The sequence below is a fragment of the Apteryx rowi genome, unplaced genomic scaffold, assembly GCF_003343035.1.
Source record: "Apteryx rowi isolate R43461 unplaced genomic scaffold, aptRow1 scaffold_44, whole genome shotgun sequence".
NCBI classification, from domain to species: Eukaryota; Metazoa; Chordata; class Aves; order Apterygiformes; family Apterygidae; genus Apteryx; species Apteryx rowi.
Genome location: NW_020450694.1, coordinates 63,931 through 83,607, shown reverse-complemented (window position 1 = coordinate 83,607; position 19,677 = coordinate 63,931). Strand labels below are relative to the sequence as shown.

General features: G+C 40.0%; 1 protein-coding gene across 4 annotated transcripts in view; it reads right to left on the bottom strand.

The window, feature by feature from the left end:
• STK4 (serine/threonine kinase 4) overlaps positions 1–19,677 on the bottom strand; it is a 49,279-nt gene that overhangs the window by 11,128 nt on the left and 18,474 nt on the right. For 2 of the 4 annotated variants that reach the window (XM_026076783.1, XM_026076787.1), the window contains exon 10: positions 14,437–14,594. In XM_026076783.1, coding sequence (XP_025932568.1) covers positions 14,437–14,594 — 158 coding nt within the window. Of the gene's footprint in view, positions 1–894; positions 955–10,472; positions 10,576–14,436; positions 14,595–19,677 lie in introns of those variants that run through there. The other 2 variants (XM_026076784.1, XM_026076785.1) reach the window with 2 other exon arrangements.

Genomic DNA, 19,677 nt, shown 5'->3' with positions numbered 1-19,677 from the left:
TAAAAAAAGAATAATCCTACAAACAGTGAAACAGTGTATTAAGTGTTTAGATGTCCTTTGGGAAAGGAGACTCTTCATGGAAGAGACTAATTAGACTTTTGTTCCACTTGACCTTGCTCCCAGAGAGCTGTCAGCAAGGCTACCAAGATGCTTTCCTTCTGATAAAATTACAGCAACACTTAAACTGCCTTTTCAGGATCATGCAAATCATTTTGATGCATATCTACCTTAACTTTTCAACTCTTCCTCTATCACCTCCTCAACCAGAGTTTTATTTTTTGGATGCAATCACCAGCTACTTGCTGGGACTATTTGTAGCAACCACCTTGGAGCGCAATTCAGCCTGCAGCATGCATGGGGACTGCAGAAGAGCACAAGTTAAGGAGAGGTATCAAATCTCAAGGATTCATGAATGTGAGCTGTAACAACTGTAAGAACTTTGATTATTCTGGAATTAGCCTTCTGTAACTTAGAAGGCTGTTTAAACATGGTATCAATTAAATGCTCATATCAAACACTCCTAGAAAACAGATCACTGAATAGTACTATGCACCTGTTTTTTAAACCACCAAAAATCAAATTTCTCTGCCCAAAATTAAATGCTGGGGATGATTTCTCATGCTAAGCAGTGTTCCACAATTTATGTCTTGAAAATGGTGATATAAATTGGTGTTGCAATAGCATGCCTTCTTTTTGTAGCATTTTTCCTGAAATGCTGGCTCGATATCACTTGGCGTATTTTCAATCACTGATCTAAAAATTAAGTGTCATGTTCTCATTTATGTTTCTAGCACAAGGAAGCCTTGATGTAACATAAGAGCAGGCATTAACTATTTATTGACTGTAAGTTGTCCAATGCAAGGGACACAAAAACCTAAGAATTTGTAGGCTTACCTATAGACACTGACTGCACGCTTTTCATCATGATTCTCAGGTCCCCATAACTTCACAAACCTGTCAAGAAGCCATGTTTTTAAAGAGGCTACAGTAAATCAGAACAAATCCCAGTGCCTAAACAAACATTATCTATCTTGATTTCCCCCCTGCTTTAAGCATTAGCATGTCAGTGAAGTTTCTCACTGTTATGAAGGCAGTGGATAAAATGCACACACTGTGGGATTTCATGCAAGATTAAAAATACAGTATTAATTTTTCAAAGGATTTGAAAAATAAGTCTCAGCAGCATGAGCTTCTGCTTTTAATGCATCTTAATTATTTAGGCAATGTGCTGGCAAAACACATCAYGGGCTGCAGCATCCAGCACAAGTTAAACAGCACTGCAGCTAGAATTTCACGAAGAAAGGGAGTGGGGCGAGGTGTGATCTGTACACATCTGTAGACAGTGGTTTCAGGCCACCTTATCTGGACAGCAGATGACTTCCCACAACACAAGTAACACTCAAATTTCAGTAGATCATAATGTGCTTTAGAGGCCAAGTTGACTTAAGTCAGAGCCCATCAACTGGCTGAAACAGTTAAATGAGTACAATCACAGCAACAAAACACAGGTCTTCTCAAATGATGTGTTTAAGCTAGTTCTATCTTACTTGTGATATGTGGAGTTTTACGGCTACTGAAAGTGAAACAATTTACCGACATAATAACAATAAGGATTCTAGTTATTTTTAATGGAGCATTGGTTAATTAAAATAAAGGTGTATGATCCAAGGCCAGTGTATCTGTTACATTCCTACAGAATTACTGGAAGGCAAGGTGTGCCATCTCCTTCCTGCCCTGCTCCCTGCCACATCACACTGTGAAGACTGCTTATAAACTGGGAAATTCCCTCTGTCTTGTATCTGCAGGGAAGACTCCTGCAAGGCCTCTCTTTTCAGCTTAGCATCTTGCTCTCTTAGGAAGGCTTCTCTGAAGCCACCACATTACCATGGTCTGACAGGCTTCTGGGGAAGCTGCCACTCTCTGTTCAAGGTGCTCACCCTTATTTTGCTATCCTACGGAGGCCTGTAATACCTGAGACTTCCTCACTGGGAAGTTACACACTACTCCGGTCACCTATCGTTCCTCGGTTGTCACTATGCTGATACTTGACTTTCTGATTCCGGATGATCTGAAGGGTCTAGAAGGGAGACAGGGTGTTAAGTGCCACTCCATGCTCAGGATTGTTGTATTCCATAGCATGAACTGGGATCATTTTATTATTCAACTATCTACAACCTTTGATCCTGCTGGTTCAGCAAGGACCTTCTTCAAGACTATTTTTGATAATGGCAATAGGAATTAGCTACTGAAGAGACAGATGCATGCAGGCTTTAGATACACAACTGTTTGTTCAACAGCTAAGAGGCATCTTTCCTTTGCTTTCTCATTCTTCCCCTCTCCAGTTTGGAGGTTTTTCCCCCCATTTCCTTGAGGGACTGTAGAGCTAGGAGACATCTTTGCTGGCAGTGAGATATCAGAAAATTCCAAACACAYAAACCACTTTTCAGAGGATTATAGCGAATGTAAAGCTCGCTGGCTACTGCAACACAGCTATACAGTGCTTATACAAAGGAGTTATCCAGCGAGCAGAGAAGATTGCATGACTGTGGCAACACCACAGTCTGCATCAGTACTGTTGGCATCCCTGACTCGCTCCGAGCCAAGAACTGCACTTTGTCATTCCTGATTATAATCCCTAAAAGGCTTGAGAAAGTTTCGGTGTTACTGCCAGCACAACCATATCACCTCGGCATACTGTTATGACCGTCAGTAATGTTCAGAAATTATATTAAGGAAGAAAACCCATCCAAAGCACTACTCATCGATATGACTGGTGATAAAAAAAGTTTTTAAAAAGAGCAATGCATTTTAATCTTCTGAGCTCCAAGATTAAATTTCCATTTTTAGTTTTTATCAGCATGAATAACCTTATACATTTCTGAAAACATCTCAAGTACTGCACATTTAATCTAAACAAAGGAAATAATAAATTGTGTCAGTTTTATTCTGCAGTGCTGCACTTAAGAGTCCAAACCTTAAAATCCTTTAGGGACTTAGAAAGTGGCTGACTAATCCTGTAACCACAAAGACAAGTTATTTCACTGCTTCTTTTCAGTAACTGAATTAGAAACCATGCTAAAGGTCAGCCTGTCTGGACAAGGAAAAAAAAAAAGTTTTATTTCTCTGGCATTTGTTTGCCAGAGATTGGACTAAGAAAAAAAACACAACAGAATTTTTTCTTCTCTAAGTGATTATGCTTTAATTTTCTTAAGTAAGAGCACCAAAATACCTCTGGACATGCTAAAATAAAACATTTTACTGGCTCTGAAGATCCTGCTAGCAGTAGTATGCAGCTGGCCAAGTTTTTTTTTTTTCTTTTTTTAAGAAAAGCGACCTGTCAGAAAATGCTGACTCCTTTAAACCAAATAAAATTTACTAGAAATCTGAGAGGTTTAACAAAGTTTTTTTCGGAAGGGTACTTGGGTCTGTCTTCAACTTTTCTCCCTTACCCCTAGGGGCTCTGTTCCCTTAATTATTAACTATTAGTTTATTTACTGAGGATTACTTATCCCAGAAGATTCAACTCTAGGGACAATTCTTGTGACTATTAACCCAGAACAGCCACTGCTCTTCGGTCTGCAGCTTGGCCCCCCACTTCCAGCTCCCACTGCAGCACATGGGTCACCTCTGCACTCAGCGGTAAGGGGCAAGGACAGCTGGGTTTTTCACTGACATTAAAAAAAAAAAAAAAAAAGGAACATAGAAAAGAGAAGGGGAAGAGAAGGAAATCCCACTAAATCAAGATTACACAAAAGAAAATCTCTACTCCAGCTCTCATTTAATACCTAAAGTAAGAATTGCTCCTTCAGTGCAGTATTGCTCAAATCCCTCAGTGTACTATTACTATGAAGGATAAACCTAACTGAAGCAGTAACCAGTTAGTATTAGCACTAAATCAGTGAGCAAATACAGCCTTTGTTAACACCAGGGAGTGAGATGTCTGTTACTGGAAGCCAGAAAAACATTAAAAAATTACTAAGGAAAAAAGGGAAAGACACAAGAACAAGTCAAATAGCTCTATGTACCGCCAGGTTGTAATTCTCCACTTTTCCAGAAATAATCAATCTGTCTTAGTAAAAAGCAATATRTTAAGTTACTATATTAGCATCATTAATCTATCTGAAGACTTCACATACTTAAAACTGTAATGCACAATGAAGACTTAAGCAGTCTCAGCCTTATCTTCAAAGGTTTAACACTAAATTATCCACGGTATATAGCCATTATAAATAGGCTGAGTTGTTTAAAGTTGTCTTAGCACTTAAAAGTATTAAATTTAAAACAGTTGTGGAAGAAAGGTTAAGTCTCAGTCTCCTGATTTATTTCCTACTTTGAGAGAACTGCTTAAAAGCTTTTTTTTTCCTTTTCTTTTTTCCTTCTCTCTCCCCAGGGAGACCACATCACTCCACCACCTCGTGTGCCCAAAAGGGAGGCTGGTCACAAAACACCGTTCTGCCTCCCTTCCTTCACCAAAGGAAAGGAAACAAGATCTAGCAATTTGAATGTAAGAAATATTGAGAGAGAATTCAAGACTCTGTGAGGAAAGATGGAGTACATACATTTCAAGGGCATTTTAAAAAYCAATAGCTGCACGAACACAGAAGAGGCTGCCTTGGTTAAAACACAAACCCATCTTTGATATCTCTGAGACAAACATTTTTTCAGTACTGTCCCCTAGTGAACAGTCTCCACAAGATCCATGTCACATTAACCTGCATGCCCGACTATGCGAGGTTTTCCCAAGTGTTTGCTATTACCTGGGCATCTATTTATAATGACCCTTCCACTGAACTGCGCTACRGCAAGGCACAAACCAAGAAGGAATCTGGTCCTCCGGTGAGGTAAATGGGGAGAGACCCAGTAATTACACACACCAAATAACACTGGGAATGAGCAACTTTGGGATTTTTCTGTAGGTTTTAAAGCGGTACAAGAAAAGGCAAGCACACCAGGTCCAGAAGTGCGAGCTGAGATAACTTTGCTCCTCCACAGTACAGAGTTTCAGGCACTTGGCCGTGGCCATTGGAAAGCATTCACAGAGGCTAAATCTAGCGTTCATCCCTAGGCTTTTCTTTTACGGTCCAGAGACGCAATCCTCCAAGAGGCAATCCAGAACAGCTATATTAGGCTTCTGCTGCAAAGGGTCCCCAAAAGGAGCCCTTTTTGCTGCAGACAAGAAGGAGCCTAGGCAAGCTTGCCTTGCTAAGCTACATTACTCTTTACAAACATCAGTGCTGACAGATGAGCTGCAAGAAGATTTTAGAAGCATTTCAAATATATCTCCTCTGAGCAGCACTGTTCCTCCTTTAAGGGAGATACTGTGCCAAGAACACACCCAGCCTTGGGAACACTGATCTCAAGGCGTAACACGGCTCAAACAGGTTTCCTAAAGAATTCAGCATGCTCAAAGATGTTTCCAACTTCACACCTTCAGTTATTAATTCCTCTTCTTCTTCCGAGAGCAGAACGGCACGTTGCAGTGTGACCTTAAACTCACGGCGGTGGTGAGGCAAATCCAGCGATCAAAGACCCCGGCTGAAATACTGTTCTGCCTTAACTGCTCTTGTTTCATCCACAAAACTTTCAGTCCTCGTCTCAGCCGATTAAATGCTGCAGCTAGGAAAGGGGACTCAAAGATAGTCCAGGATGTTGGATTTACAAGTCTAAATACTTTTATATAATGTTGATTTGGGGTTACATTACTTCTGTTTCCATTAAGGGCTATGACCTAAGCAATTCCACACAAACAACAGCAACTCACTTTACTTCCCACTCGCTGCAAGTTTCATTTAAAAGCCTTATGTCACAGAAGGCCTGCTATATACAGAAACATAGCAAAAACGAGAATTTGACAGCAAGCTGTAGCAGTAAGTGCTTTGCGATCAATGTACGTAACAAAGTGAAAGCAGGTGGCGAACAATGACCCTGTTTTAAAATGGAAAAGAGCAGAAAGCTATTCTCTTCCACAGCAGATATTATAAGAATAAAGTTATTGAACTATCTTATTCTATTTTAAATATTCCTGACAAATTTTAAATCCAAATGTGTTTCCCCCACCCTCACCCCTCCAGTTAAAAGGGGAATTTAAGAAGCTTTATAAAACCTACGTATATGGAGCTTGCCGTAAATCAGATCAGTGGTTTGAAGCAGCCATGAATTTGATGAGGTTTGCGGTAAGGTTCAAAAAGCGCCTTCCCCACGCCAATGTTACGAAACATTCAAGACCACTTAACAAACAATAAAAGATAAACAAGCTGTTCCAAGGCTTATTTTTAAAATGTCTGCATGTTTGATTACAAGATGACAAAATGAACCATTTTTCCTTAATAAAAATGTCACCAGTTAAAAGTATTTGCTGGGAAGAACATACTAAACATGTTGAAAAGACAACACTTAAAAGAAGCACAAACAATTAGCAGCGCTTTATAAACTCTTGGCAGATGGCTGAAGAAAAAAAAGGAAATCCATTTAAGGGACAGTGTTATGAATCAAGGCAGGTGACATTTAAGACCAATGAATAAAACATAACAGAAACCTGTCTCTTTTTATAAATCGTACTTCACAGTGGAGATTACATCTAGGTAATATGCTTTACTGCAACATCTTCTTCAATTAGCAGAAGATACCATTGGGGTACGATTTCAGTTCTGGAAGTTACTAGCAGTCTCTTCTAGACTGCCTTCTGTTTTCAGAAAATATATACATATTTTTTAAAGTCTGGTCCTTTTAATAAAGTTATGTTGTTGACATTGATAACATTTTCCCATCATTTTAGATTCAGCACAGCATGAACAAATATCTAAAGTGTGCTTGTTTCCCAGCTGGGAATCAGCCAAAGTTATATAGGACCTAGATAGGAACATCTATCACTCACCCCAGATCTGTCTTTGTCTCTAAAATTGATGAATGCTCTATCAAATAAGCTCACTTTATGATCAGAGTAAGACTGTTTGAAGAAATCAGTGCCTGAGAGGTAATTTTTATTCCAGCCACTGCTGGGGAAAAGGGGAATACATGATAGATGAAGAGGAAAAACTTGTGGATGGAGAAATCCCTGTAGATTCACCCAAAGTGTTTGGTCTAACCTTGAAAAAATTAAGTGTTCTTTAAACAAAAAACAAACAAAAAAACTTAATGGAACTTTCTTTCTATTCTAAACAAATCTATAGATATTCAGAAGATTTTGTGGAACAACCCATCTTTGTTCATTGCACAAGAGTCGGAGAAACTTGCTTTCTGAGAAGAGAAAGAATATATTGAACTTTTCCATAATAATTCAATAGAACTTTCAAGTACATCACATTTAAATGACCTGCAAATATGTACACTCTGATATAGATTTTTTTTTTTTTTTTTGCTCCTGCCCAAGTGCATAGACTTTCTGGTGCTTTAGTAAAAAGGCTCAGATTATTCACTTGTGTAATCAGGATGGGGGAAAGGAAGAACAAGATTAGTTTAGGGGCCTGCACCTGACACCTTCATCAAACTGCTTCAGAGAGAGAGGCAAGTACAAAGGAGTTAGAACTCAGAGGATCACGTTAGAGGCAGGAAACATTAGGAAGTGATAAACTATGAAAAGTCACACAACGGCAGCTTACCCATGTAATATAACTTCCCTTCCAGCGCCTGCCTTACCCATGTACCCTCAGTATGTTTTTTTCCTACTTCTAGAAAAGACCCAGAGACCAGTTCCAACAAAGTGAGAGCCGGTAATTTAGGTTACTGTTGTCTTCAAAGCCTGCAAATGTAGAGGAATACTCCCAAGCTTTTAATCAATTGAACTTTTAGAAGGACAGACAGAAGGCAGTAAAGCCATAAAGCATCAGTATTAGACTGCTAATAAATGCTATCCAAATAAGTGTTCAGAGAAACCAAAGACAGGGAATGTTCCAGGTACGGGCAGACAACACACTGTTTGCAAGACAAATGACACCTTCCCCGACAGAATACAACACATTAGAGACTCTGGTCATTGTAAAGCAGAGCATGTTTACAGTTATTGATAAGCAATAAATCACTTGCCCTCTAACAGTTCCTCCCTATAAATCACCTCCAATGAAAGAAACAGATGGCTCCAGCACACAGCCATTCCTCACCACAGTCCTGAGCACCGAGCAGGTATATCACGCTAAGGGATCTCCCTTTTTAACTGCGAACTGTAGAGGTGCACAGGGGCAGCAGCAGGGCGATGCCCGCGGCATAGCACTGCGCAGTCAGGCATCCCCTGCAACTGTGGTGGATGCACACCAGGGCTGAGCAGAGCACAGGGCTCCGGTTTGCCTGTCCCTGGGCTTCTCGGGGCCGGACTCCAGGCTGCAGTCACCCATCGTGGTTAGAATTCTAGTGCCTGGATCACGCCCGAAATGCATAAATAGAGGGCTCTGATCTGCAGGCATTGTCAGGTTGCTATCTGTTGCCAGACCCAAAAATACAACACGACCATAATGTGATTTGGCTTGCTCTGTAAGAATTAGATTTTCTATAAACTTCTCAGTAAGAACCTCAAGCTCTTCCTATCACAGCATTAACTAATTCTTCTGAACTAGCAGGAAAAGCATTCACATTCATGACTTCATCACAAACCAGCAGCCATTTGCCCACCTGAACATGCTGAAGACACTACTAAACTAACATGCTTTCCTTCTCTGCTGGTAAAGATGCCAGAATTTTTTTTTTTTTTTTTAGTATCTTTGTTTCCAGTTTAGTGTTTCAAACTACTAAGTAAAAGCACAGAAATGAGGGTGTTAAAAAAATCAATCTGTCACAGATTTGAGCAGTGCAATAAGACATCTCAATAAACAGAAAACTGCGTTTTTCTTCATGTACTGCTTCAGTAGGAAGAATTACACTGCCATTCAAGTAAGAAGGTGGTTTGCTTTATTTTACATTATACTTGTAGAAAAGCAAGATCTAAGCAATACCTGTTAAAAGCTCTGGACTAGAACCAGCTTACAAACATATATGTGCCTGCATGCATCACACACACACTTATAGTTTCTATCAGGTAAATATAAATGGACATGATGCCTTCTAAACCTAAGAAAATTGTTACTATTACCTTATGGAAACAGCCTTATACCAACACACATGCCTTCAAAGTCTTTTAAAAGAGGCTGCAGTTGTGATACCAACTCATATAGTGAGAAGAACTCAAAACTCCAGGAGACTTGAACATCTTTTTAAAAAGCAGCATGTTATTAAAAACATGTATTTCCCCAACCTTGTCCTTACTACTGCTTTATCTGTTATCTGAACAAATTAAAATCCAAAGTGTGAAATGTATTTCTACTGCTCATTCCTCTCTACCACTGGCTTGGTGATTTGTCCAGCTTCTACAACCTCCTGCTCGAAGTAGCAGCTGTCAGGACGCAGTCTAAGAAAGAGGGACACTGCTTACAGCAAGAGTTCCTAAACAAGTAAAACCATAGTAAGAGGTCTACAGCAAAGAATCTTTATTACCAAATGAGTGAAATATTGCTAATGGAGCACAAACCATGGAAAAGTCAGAGGCTGACAGCAAACTGTGGCCCAAGCAGTTGGACTAGACAACTGTTTACTAGGAAGAGATTTGGAGCTGTGGGTTCAAACCCAGACCTTGCTCCACCTCCTGGGACTTTGCAAAGGCCCTTCTCCACCCTCCTCTGTCTAGCAGATGGTAAGATAGAGACGGGAGCTGCTGCTTGTGCATGAGGGCTCTGCTTGTGCAGCCCTGAGAAAAGTGGCAGCTGATCATCATCTGGGATTGCTCCTCCCCATTAGAGGCGATTAACATCATCTGCTCATCTTTCCTACTTTTGCACTGCAAAAATTTCAGAAACAACAGTCCTGTTGTTTGCAGGACAGTCTTCCTCCTCTAGCAATAGAGAAACAGAAGACGACACTGCATGGAGAAATGATAAAGCCTATTTTGGGACTGGGGAAAATCACACCAATCTTTCCTGTCCAAAGCAAATTCCATCAATAGTCAACAAGACACTTCTCAAAGGGAGCTAAAGATGAACTACTATAGAGAACAGGAGTCACTGCATGGAAACAACAAGATCTGAAGCACAGTGAACATGTGAGCAGAGGCCATTACAACAGCTGTCTTTCACAGTTCTTCCACAAGAAGCTGAGGCATTTGTCATGTCTTCTCTACACCTGCTACTTCTGCAAACCCTGACAGTCTCAAGGATATACAGTAGGYTTATCATTTTTATTTTTGCAAGGAAAAAATGTTGCTCCAAAGCTTTTCTGCTTCAGTGAGTMAGCCTGTCAAGGCAGATCCTCTTAAGTCAAGGAGTGAGAAGGAAAAAAAACTATCAATTTCTGATAATTTAGGGAGAGGAAAGGTCTGATTAACCAAGACTTAGCAGAAGCTGGCAAATCAAGGTCTTCCCAAAGGAAGAAGGATACTTTAAGAGGAGAGACATAAATATTGTTTCCAAATAGCAGCTTCCTTCCCAGAGCTGCAGCAGCAGTACACAGATTACCAGTGCAGAAAATGAGTGCTGATGGTTGCACTTCTCCACGGAGGTCCAGCAGGTGAACGGCAATGCTTTTCCTCAAAAATTCATCCATCACCTGGTTTCCTTCCTGTGAAGCAATGGTAGCAACAGCAGCTAAACRCAACATAAAGTGACTGTACCAATTAAACTCTTGACAGGCTCTCTCACACAGGCCAGGAATGGAAGGAAGCTATAAAGTCCTGTAACCAAATAAAAAAATGCTATGCAACATGTCATGGAGATCTGAGAGAGGGGTAGGAATATGCTATCAGACTAACTTACATCTCCAAGACTGAGGTTATTATACTATTTGGAGAAAACAACTTTGACTCCTTGCCTGGGGTGCAAAACCTGCAGAGAGACTTGATGTCATGCAGCAGTCTTGATCTGGTGACTGTTAAGAGTTCTGGTGCTATTCTACCTACCTCCAAGAAACCCATTAGGATACTTTATTAGGACAGATTTAAGAAAGATATGAAAAAAGATAAGATAAGAAAAAAACCTATGAATTAGAGTTACAGCAAAATCTGAGCTCAACAATACAGGTATTAAAAAAACCACCAAAAGTTACATCGTGATGTCAAAATTCAAGGTTGACAGGAGAGCACAAACTGCCACCCATTTTCCCCAGTGAAACCAAATTCATGAAATGGAACTGAAAAGCTTTCAGTATTGTAATAGCTACCATAAAGCATGAACTGCTGGAACCTGGTAATTTGCTAACAAAACAGGCTTTCAATAAAATGATTAGTGATATAATACATAACATTCATGACTGGATGATCCAAAGTTTGGCCAGACTGAAGGCCTTTCAAGCAGAGCCTGAATGGAGGGGGAAAGGGGGAAAAAAAAAAAAAAAAAGTGATCCCAGTATAGCCACAAACGATATTAGACTACCACCTGCTCAGAGCAATTAAAGGCTTTTAAAAATAGCAATAAAGAATGGGTTTGTTTGTGTTTAAGAGAGCAGGAAACATTGCAAAATTAATTTTGCTGTATATTACAGTACTACTGAAAGATTAAAATGAAAAAATGTAAAACATTGTCTAAATAAATCTTCTAGCATTATTAAGTCTGTGCAACAGTATGTGACTAATGTTGACTGGCAAAATTAAATTCAACTACAAAAATTTTGAGATCTGATTACAGCAATTACAAATTCTACATACAATACATCCTGCCCATTAGCGTACTACCCCTGCAGCATTTTCATATTAAAGTTTGTTACATTCCTCCTTATAACAAGAATTATTGCTCATAATCTGGTATTCTTTTCATGTTAAATAAATCATAATGTTCTTGGAAAAAAAGAACACCTTGTAATCAAGCAGGGCTTAAATCTTTAGAGATCCTTGCTGAAACATGTGTGGAGATAAACATTAATACCATCAAGCATTGACTAATCAGTTAATAATAACTCCTGCCTCTGACTTAGATGGCTGTCAAAACACCAAGTTTATGCCATCTCAGACCACAACCAGAGCATAGCTAGAGCATCACATTTTGGAGGAATGGAGTTCACCACCTTTTATAGCAGGATCTTTGGGTTTTCTGCTCTGCAGTGGATGCGACTGACTTGGTATCTTGCCTAGAACAGCTAGAAAAAACCCTTATCTAATATGTCATTGCCATTGCAATATAAATAGCTTCTTATTTGCCTGCTTCAAAGGAATAATTTTAGTCAAGAAAAGGTCAAATGGTTTTGCCACAGGGGTAAAGAGCAAAAATCTTTTGTAATTTAATATTGTCGCGCCCCCCCCCCCCTTTTCTTTTTTGGAAGACGGGAGACTCCAGGTGCTTGTCACATAGGAGGAGAGGAATATAGAATAGTAGGCAAAGCCTGCTCAAACCTATCTATTCTGAAAATGCAGAAATAAGTTATAATTGTAGTCAAGTCTAGGACAGATGTACTTGATACAACTAATGAATGTATTTTTTTCCTTATTCCACATGGTTTATTGAATTGACGCTTTCAATTACTAGGCATTAATAAACATGACTTTTACCTGTGGCTAGCCATCAAATTTATTCTGATCCATTCTTAGTCAAACAGGAAAAATATCCAATTTTAAGTCTTCGAATAGGTCACACAGCATGAAGTTACTGTTACTAACCCTCAGTTAAGGACTGTACAAATATCCTTGTGTATTCATTAAAGTTGCTTTCTAGTATTTTTCCTATGCTACAAAAAAGAATGCGATTAGGTGATAAGTCAGCTCTCTGACAGGTGATAAGTCAGCTCTATTACAGAATTTACATGCAAGACAGGCTGGTATATTCATGGTTGAACTAGAGAAGTATACACAGCTGAGAAGTGAAATTTCTACAAATTACTACATGAAGGTGACCCAAAGCCCAATTTATTGCTAGCTATTATTGCTTGCTTTCACTGCTTCCAGCACACTGGTAATCTATGCACATGGCAATATTTCAGTACTAATGGAAATCAGTAAACAAGGTCACATGTGTGTCAAACAGTTGCTTTGCACAATCTAAAAATACTTGTAGGTTCTGTTTGCTAGAATGGCACAAACTTTTCCTTCTGTCATTTGAACTGCATATGCCACTCACTGGGCGTAGCCTGCACCTCCAGCTCACCGTATGCTGGGTGGAGTACATCCTATTCAGTGGAAATAAGGGTAATAGCTGAGCTTGATATGAACCAATTAGAAAGAAATATAATTACTGCAAATTTCCCCATGTGCCATCTTCTGCAGACCACAGAAGATCTCTCAGACACTCCAAAGCAGCCTCTCTTTCCTGGGAAATATGACACATTGAAAAATAATTATTTATCATTAAATTAAGTTATAGCATGTATTCAGGATAAACAAAATAAACTGGGCATCTGACTGGGACTGGAATAGTGTGGCTATTTTAGCAAAACATATTTATGCAGTGACTTGAAGTCCTCAGGCTAAATGTAGCATTGGACTACAAGAAAGAACGAGCAGCAGGTCCTCTCAGCTAGTTATCCTTTTCAGTCTAAATAGGAAACTCTGAAATGTAGCAACAAAGACTACAAAATTTATGTAACAGTAATAGTCGACACAATCTGTACRGGCGGAATGAAAGGCTCCAGCTATTATTCCAAGCTCAGAGCAAAGCATCTCCTCTGCAGCCTTGTGTCGTGACTAGCAGAGGGATTCTGCTCTCTGCACTGCTTTATGAAGGTGGGGTCAATCTCACCAGCTAATGAACGCAACTTGACAACCCGAATCATGGGCAACACGAACAAACACCATAATGGTGTACAACGCACTTAACGCAAGAAGTGCTTGCACTGAAGTATCATTGACAGAAAAAGCAGCAGAGGGAAAGAGTGTTGAACAGAGCTTGCATCTTCTGGCATTTCGAACTCAAGTCAGAGGTCTTCCCTCCCCACAAAAAGATTTAAATCATAAAATTTATAATTAATCAAACATAGAACCTGTGATCTCTTCTGACTTCAGAAACTGCCTGAAAATTCTGAACACATGGACCTTAGTTAAAAAGACTGAACCGAAGATTTGAAAAAGGCATGAAGAAAAGCTCAGTATTCACACAGTAACATAAACCCTGGTGCTGAAGCTCTAGGAAAAAAAACAAGAAAATTCAATGGTTGTAACACTGTTTTTTGTCAAACACTCCACATTAAAGACTAGCATTTTCCAACTGCCATCTGGAATTCTGTTTTTGATTTTAAATGTGTAACAAGAAAATAAAGCAACAAAGCTTCTCCGCAGTGTCCTCAGGATTTTTACAAGAAAAGTATACAGATAATGGCTAATTACGATAACCCAGAAATAACTAAAGAAAATGAGTTTTTCAAAATGCCCCATCCAAATGCATTAGCAGTTAGAATCTCGAGTTTCCATTAGTCTGTCAAAATAAGAAATAATCTTAAAGCAGCTTTGACTAAAACTCTTAAAGATTGTCACATTGACTGAATTTCAAAGTATAGACTTACAAATTCGTAGTCTCCATCCTGTGGTACTTTCCAATCAGATGAATTTTTCGTCTGGCCAGATACATTCTTCCCAAAGCTATTGATTTGATTCTCCTTCTCCTTCTGCTCAAAATATTCAAGGAATGACGGTTTGGCTGGCTGCATCGTTTCATCCCTCCCTGAAAATATATATATTAAAAAAAACAGTCATTCTTGAAAAAATGCACTTTTGATTATACTGCTTTATATCATGCCCAGTGATTTTATCCTTTTAGTACACTAAATCACGTAGTACTGCTAAAGTAGTATTTTGCAGCAGCTTTTCAAATATAAAACTATTCCTGACTGCAAAGTGAGGAGACGGGAAGGGAAGCTCAAAGTTCACCACACAAGTGATTGCAGTTCTGGAGACCTTGGCCCCTAGACCTGCAATCAGTCCACCAAAGCGTGCCCCAGGTAACCAAGCTTTGTGCACTGAATGCTGCAAGCAAGCTGCTACCCACTGGAGGAACTGTTCTTTCCTACCAGACGGGTTGCATGCATTACAAAATATGCAAGTTTCCAAAACTAAACAGCTTTATTTATACATTGGCACTTAAAACATATGCGTTAGTCAATGCAGAGACCATAATTCCTAGAAAGTGGGTGTGGGGGGGTGCTTCCATGAGGATACCAGCACTCACCAGGAAGTCAACTTCACACAAGCGTTGTCCTAGTATTAATATAAAATAGCATTCAAATAGCCAAACATATGCCTAATTCTGGACTAGGGAAATAAGTTCACTGTCAAGTGCCATACAGTTGAAATAAAGCTAAACTGTCAAAGGAGGCAGGCAACCAACTCAACACACACACACACACACACACACACACACACACACTCGGACTGTCCTTTGAATCGTTTGCTAGGTCTCCATAAGGCAGAGACTCTCGTCCCAAAGGTTGTACTAAATTTGCAAGATAGTTCTCACAAAGACTAAGAAGTTCAGCAGAGCCTTCCTCTTGCAAAAGTACTAGTTACTCTGGAACCCATTAAGACTTAAACACAGAATAATATTCTTAAACATACAACTGCCATCGAGTGCTCCAGAACGCCACTGGCAGATTCTCTCTGATCATTAGACAAGTGTTTGAATTCCCAGGTGAGCTATGAGATACTTTAAAAAGTTATTTGTCTACAGACAAGTTAAACACGAACAAATTTTCACAAAGTCTAAGATATCTTGGCAAGATACTTGGTTTCTGACACTGGGGGAAATGTGGTTTTATATGGTCTGAAATGTCAAGAGCAATCTTAAAAAAGCACCGTATCATACTGCCTTCCCAGGGCTGGCTACAAGCTCAAGCATGAACTGAAGTGCTTATACTCTGCACCATGACAACAGTAGGAGCAAAGACAAATTATTCTACCTCTGGCAGTAGTTCCCTTAAAAGAAGAAAAAAAAAAAATCATTGTACAGAATTAGATCAAGAAAGACATCGTCAGACAGACTGCATGAAGGTCAGTCAGGAAACATGTCTGCGAAGTGGAGCACAGATTTGCTATTGGGAATAATTACTGAAATACAATAGCAATCCAATTACTGCTAAGTGATAAAACATTTATTTAGAATGAAGTAAATATACCACTTGCATTCTGTTGCAGTTCAGACTGAAGCAGGAGGTAGGGTTATTAATGTTACGGCCAACCACAGCAGTGTTTAAGAGAAAAATTTTGTAAAAAAAGATGAATACATATCYACATATGCTAATCTATACATGGCTTATTGCAAACTAGCCTAGGTCTCAAATAATTCAGGGGAAAAAATAAAAAAACACATCTGAAGAAAGCTTGCACTATATTATTTGAAAATAACTGTTTGCCCAGGAGCATTTAAAAGGGTTTCACTCAGGTGACACTGGATTACTCATTTTCTTCAAGACCACTCACTCACACCAGAGACTAATTCAGAAAGTCACTTAAAGCAATCATCCTCGTTTCCCCATGTCTCCTATTTTACCAACAACTGCAATATTTATAAATATACCTAGTCCCATCTACTAAACAACCTGTTGCAGCTTCACAGGATCAAGAAAAGGGCACATTCAAAAATAAGCTTTATTGAATCAACTTCTGCTTTCACACAGAAATGAAACAGAAACAGGCCAAAAGTGTAGCAAATGAAGTGCTGGTGTYTATAACCGCAAGGCTGCATTTGGGACACGGTGCCCGATTTTCAGCCCCACCAATATGAGAGGCTGAAAAGCTGGAGTGAACGCAGCAAAAGGCTGCTCCGACACGCATGGGGCCAGAGCGTATGACGTCCGAGGCGCTGGGTTCACGTGCCGGGGAGACGGCCAGGAGGGGAGCAGCTGCGGCYGGAGAGGGGACGGAGCAGCCCGGCTCCCCGGACGGACGCACACAGCGGAAGCGGGGGGTGGGCACGAATTGCAGCAAGGAAATTTCGACCAAACCCAAGGAACAAAGTTTTCACAACGAGGACGGTTACGCAATGGAAGAGGAGCCTAGAGCGACCGCATGAGGCCCTCGGCAACCTGACCTAGTCTCCAACTTGGCCTGTCTTGGACAGGGCACTGGACTCGGAGACCTCCAGAAGCTCCTTCCGGCCTAAGCTGTTCTGCAATTCATGTGCCGGGTCAGACACCACTAACCTTCAAGTCACCGTAGTAAATGCATGCAGTCATCTATGATGAATAACTGTCATCAATTTTAGTACATTTCTGCAGGTCAACATCTAATGTCACATTTTTATTTATTCAATAATTTTTCAAAAACTGATTAAAATACAGATTTACCAACTGACAAAGAATGAAGGGAGAAAGATAGTATAAAATGAGAACTATTCAGAATACCGTTCCAGGATGATGGAAATTTTAATTGCTGTTGTGATCTCGCTCAGGGTCCGTATGCGGCAGGACTGACAAAAACGCTCCTGGAAACTGCAAGACGTTACACCAGCTCAGCTAGCATCATCCTAGCAGGACTGGATTCCTTTTTGCCAATCTCAGCACTTAAAACAGTGCCAGCTTTCCAAAGATGATCTGCTATTAATTCAATACAAGGATCACAGCACTATATCTAAGATTTCGATAACAGGCAGCTGAAGACAAAATCGACCATTGCTATTTGCAGCATCACATGCTGCTGAAAGATGACACCACACTAAATGTGTCTGTGCCAAAAAGCATTTAATTCCCTAGTTTTATAGGGTTAGACTAAAATACGAATCTTTGACAGAATGTGAGATCGCAACTGTGGGAGAGAAGAGCCTTTTATTAGAAGGTCACCCTGTGGTGACAAGAAAGGCTTCTCCATGCATTTATTTTGGAACCTAAAGAGTTGCCTATAGAGATGAGCTGTGAGAGCTCCCTGGAGCCATTAATGGTCTACCATTTAAATATGCAGTCATCCTTCTGAGAGCTGTATTAATTACACAAATGGAGCACCACAGCTCTGCTGGAGCCAGTCCAGGTGACTGCAGAACTACAGATTCAGGCTATTCAGGCAGAGCCGTAGGTGCTCGGAGCCCCCTTTCCGTTCGGCCTGTCTTACGACAAAGAACAGAAGCCCTTTGCAAAAAGCTCTCAAGTGTTGCCTGGTATAAATTCTTGTTTAGAAAAATCTGTGAAAAACATCAGTTTTGTGAAAACAGGAACAGGTGGGTCCAAGGGTGGAGAATGTAATAAAATGTTAGCGATAAACCTCCCCTTATACTTTGATACGCTACTTTTTAAAAAGAGTATCATGCTAAGTTTATTATTGATTTCAGTATTGTTACTTGCACTGCCCTTTCAGCACAGGAAAGTGAAGTCCAGCTGTATGCGGTACCAGGCCAGGTGGGACAGCCCTCACCCCAAACAGCCTAGACAAACCACAAGATACAGGCAGGACACTTGAGGAAGCCAGTGAGCCAGCATCAGCAAACAGCCGGTGCCCTCAGCAAACAAAGTCCTTTCCTCTGTTAAGCCACAGCAGGGGCAAGTTTTAAGGAGTGCACCCAAACGAAAATAACAATGTGATTTTACAGATTTTTTTCAAGGATGTCCTCCTTCCCAAATGCGTCACCTGTCTGGATACCTGAAGGAACGAAAGAGGTCAGTCTTACTGGCTGATTGCAGCACACAGACCGCTTATACCGAACAAGAAATGACAGAGAAGGTGTAAACAACCATGAAAAGACGACATTGGTATTTCCATGCGATGCTGCAGAGAAAGTGGAATAATAGAGAAGGAGAAACAGCACAGTCAATTAAACCAGTAAAGGATTTACTTTTTGCAGCAGTAAAGAGTATCAGTGAGACCAGATCATTCCGTGTAATCGAGTCCCAGAAATCAAAGCAATCATTTTGTTGATTTTGTCAAATTAGCTTTCACAATTGAAGATTTTCAGAAGCTCACCAGCTTCAAAGGAAACTTTCAACAAGGAAGCGGGATTTGCAATGTCCTTCTATCTATGTGAATAAGATTGCTGAGTAATGAAACTAGAATTTCAGCTTTCTCTAAAATTATTCTTCTCTACTCAGCCTTGACAGCAGCAGAAAAATCCTCGTTTTGTTACGCTTTCCTTTTCAAAGTAATTGCTATTACATATCTAGGGTGAATTCCAGAGTCACAAAGCTTGTCATGAGAGATATACATAACCTCAGGAACGCCTTTTGTGTTTTCTTTATTCAAGTCAGTTTAAGTTAATACAGTATTACTTAAAAGACCTGTTCCTGAAGCCAGGGAAAGAGATTTCTTCCCTTCTCTCAAAAAAAAATTGGAGCTAGAATTGTGGCTGGGAACAATCAGGAACACCTCACTGCMAGCGTGTTTTGAACTACTACTGGAACTAACCGCAGATTTTAAGAACCTGCAGCCATACCAGTTTGATAAGAGGCACATTCATCTACAAAGAATATAATTTAATCAGCTGCCATTAAGTGATGGATTACTATACTAGCAATATTAAAGAAATGAGATACTTTGTACTCACAACATATTTTTCAAGATTATAGGAGGCTGCAATCTTTAAAAAGGCAATTGTCCTTTGCTTTGCAGAATACTTGCATTTCTGTGAACGGCGTGTCAGGAGCAACAAAACCAAAAATTTTGGAATTGACTGACTTGTGCTAGGAAAGTATCCCCAAGACCCTCAGCAAAGCTCGGGAACCCGCACCCCTGCGGGCAGGAGCTCAGAACTGAGCTCTGCAGAGAGGCAAAGACCACTCAAGTTCGCTTTAAAGAAAGCGGAGCTATCGCTGCCTTTTGTCTGACATAAG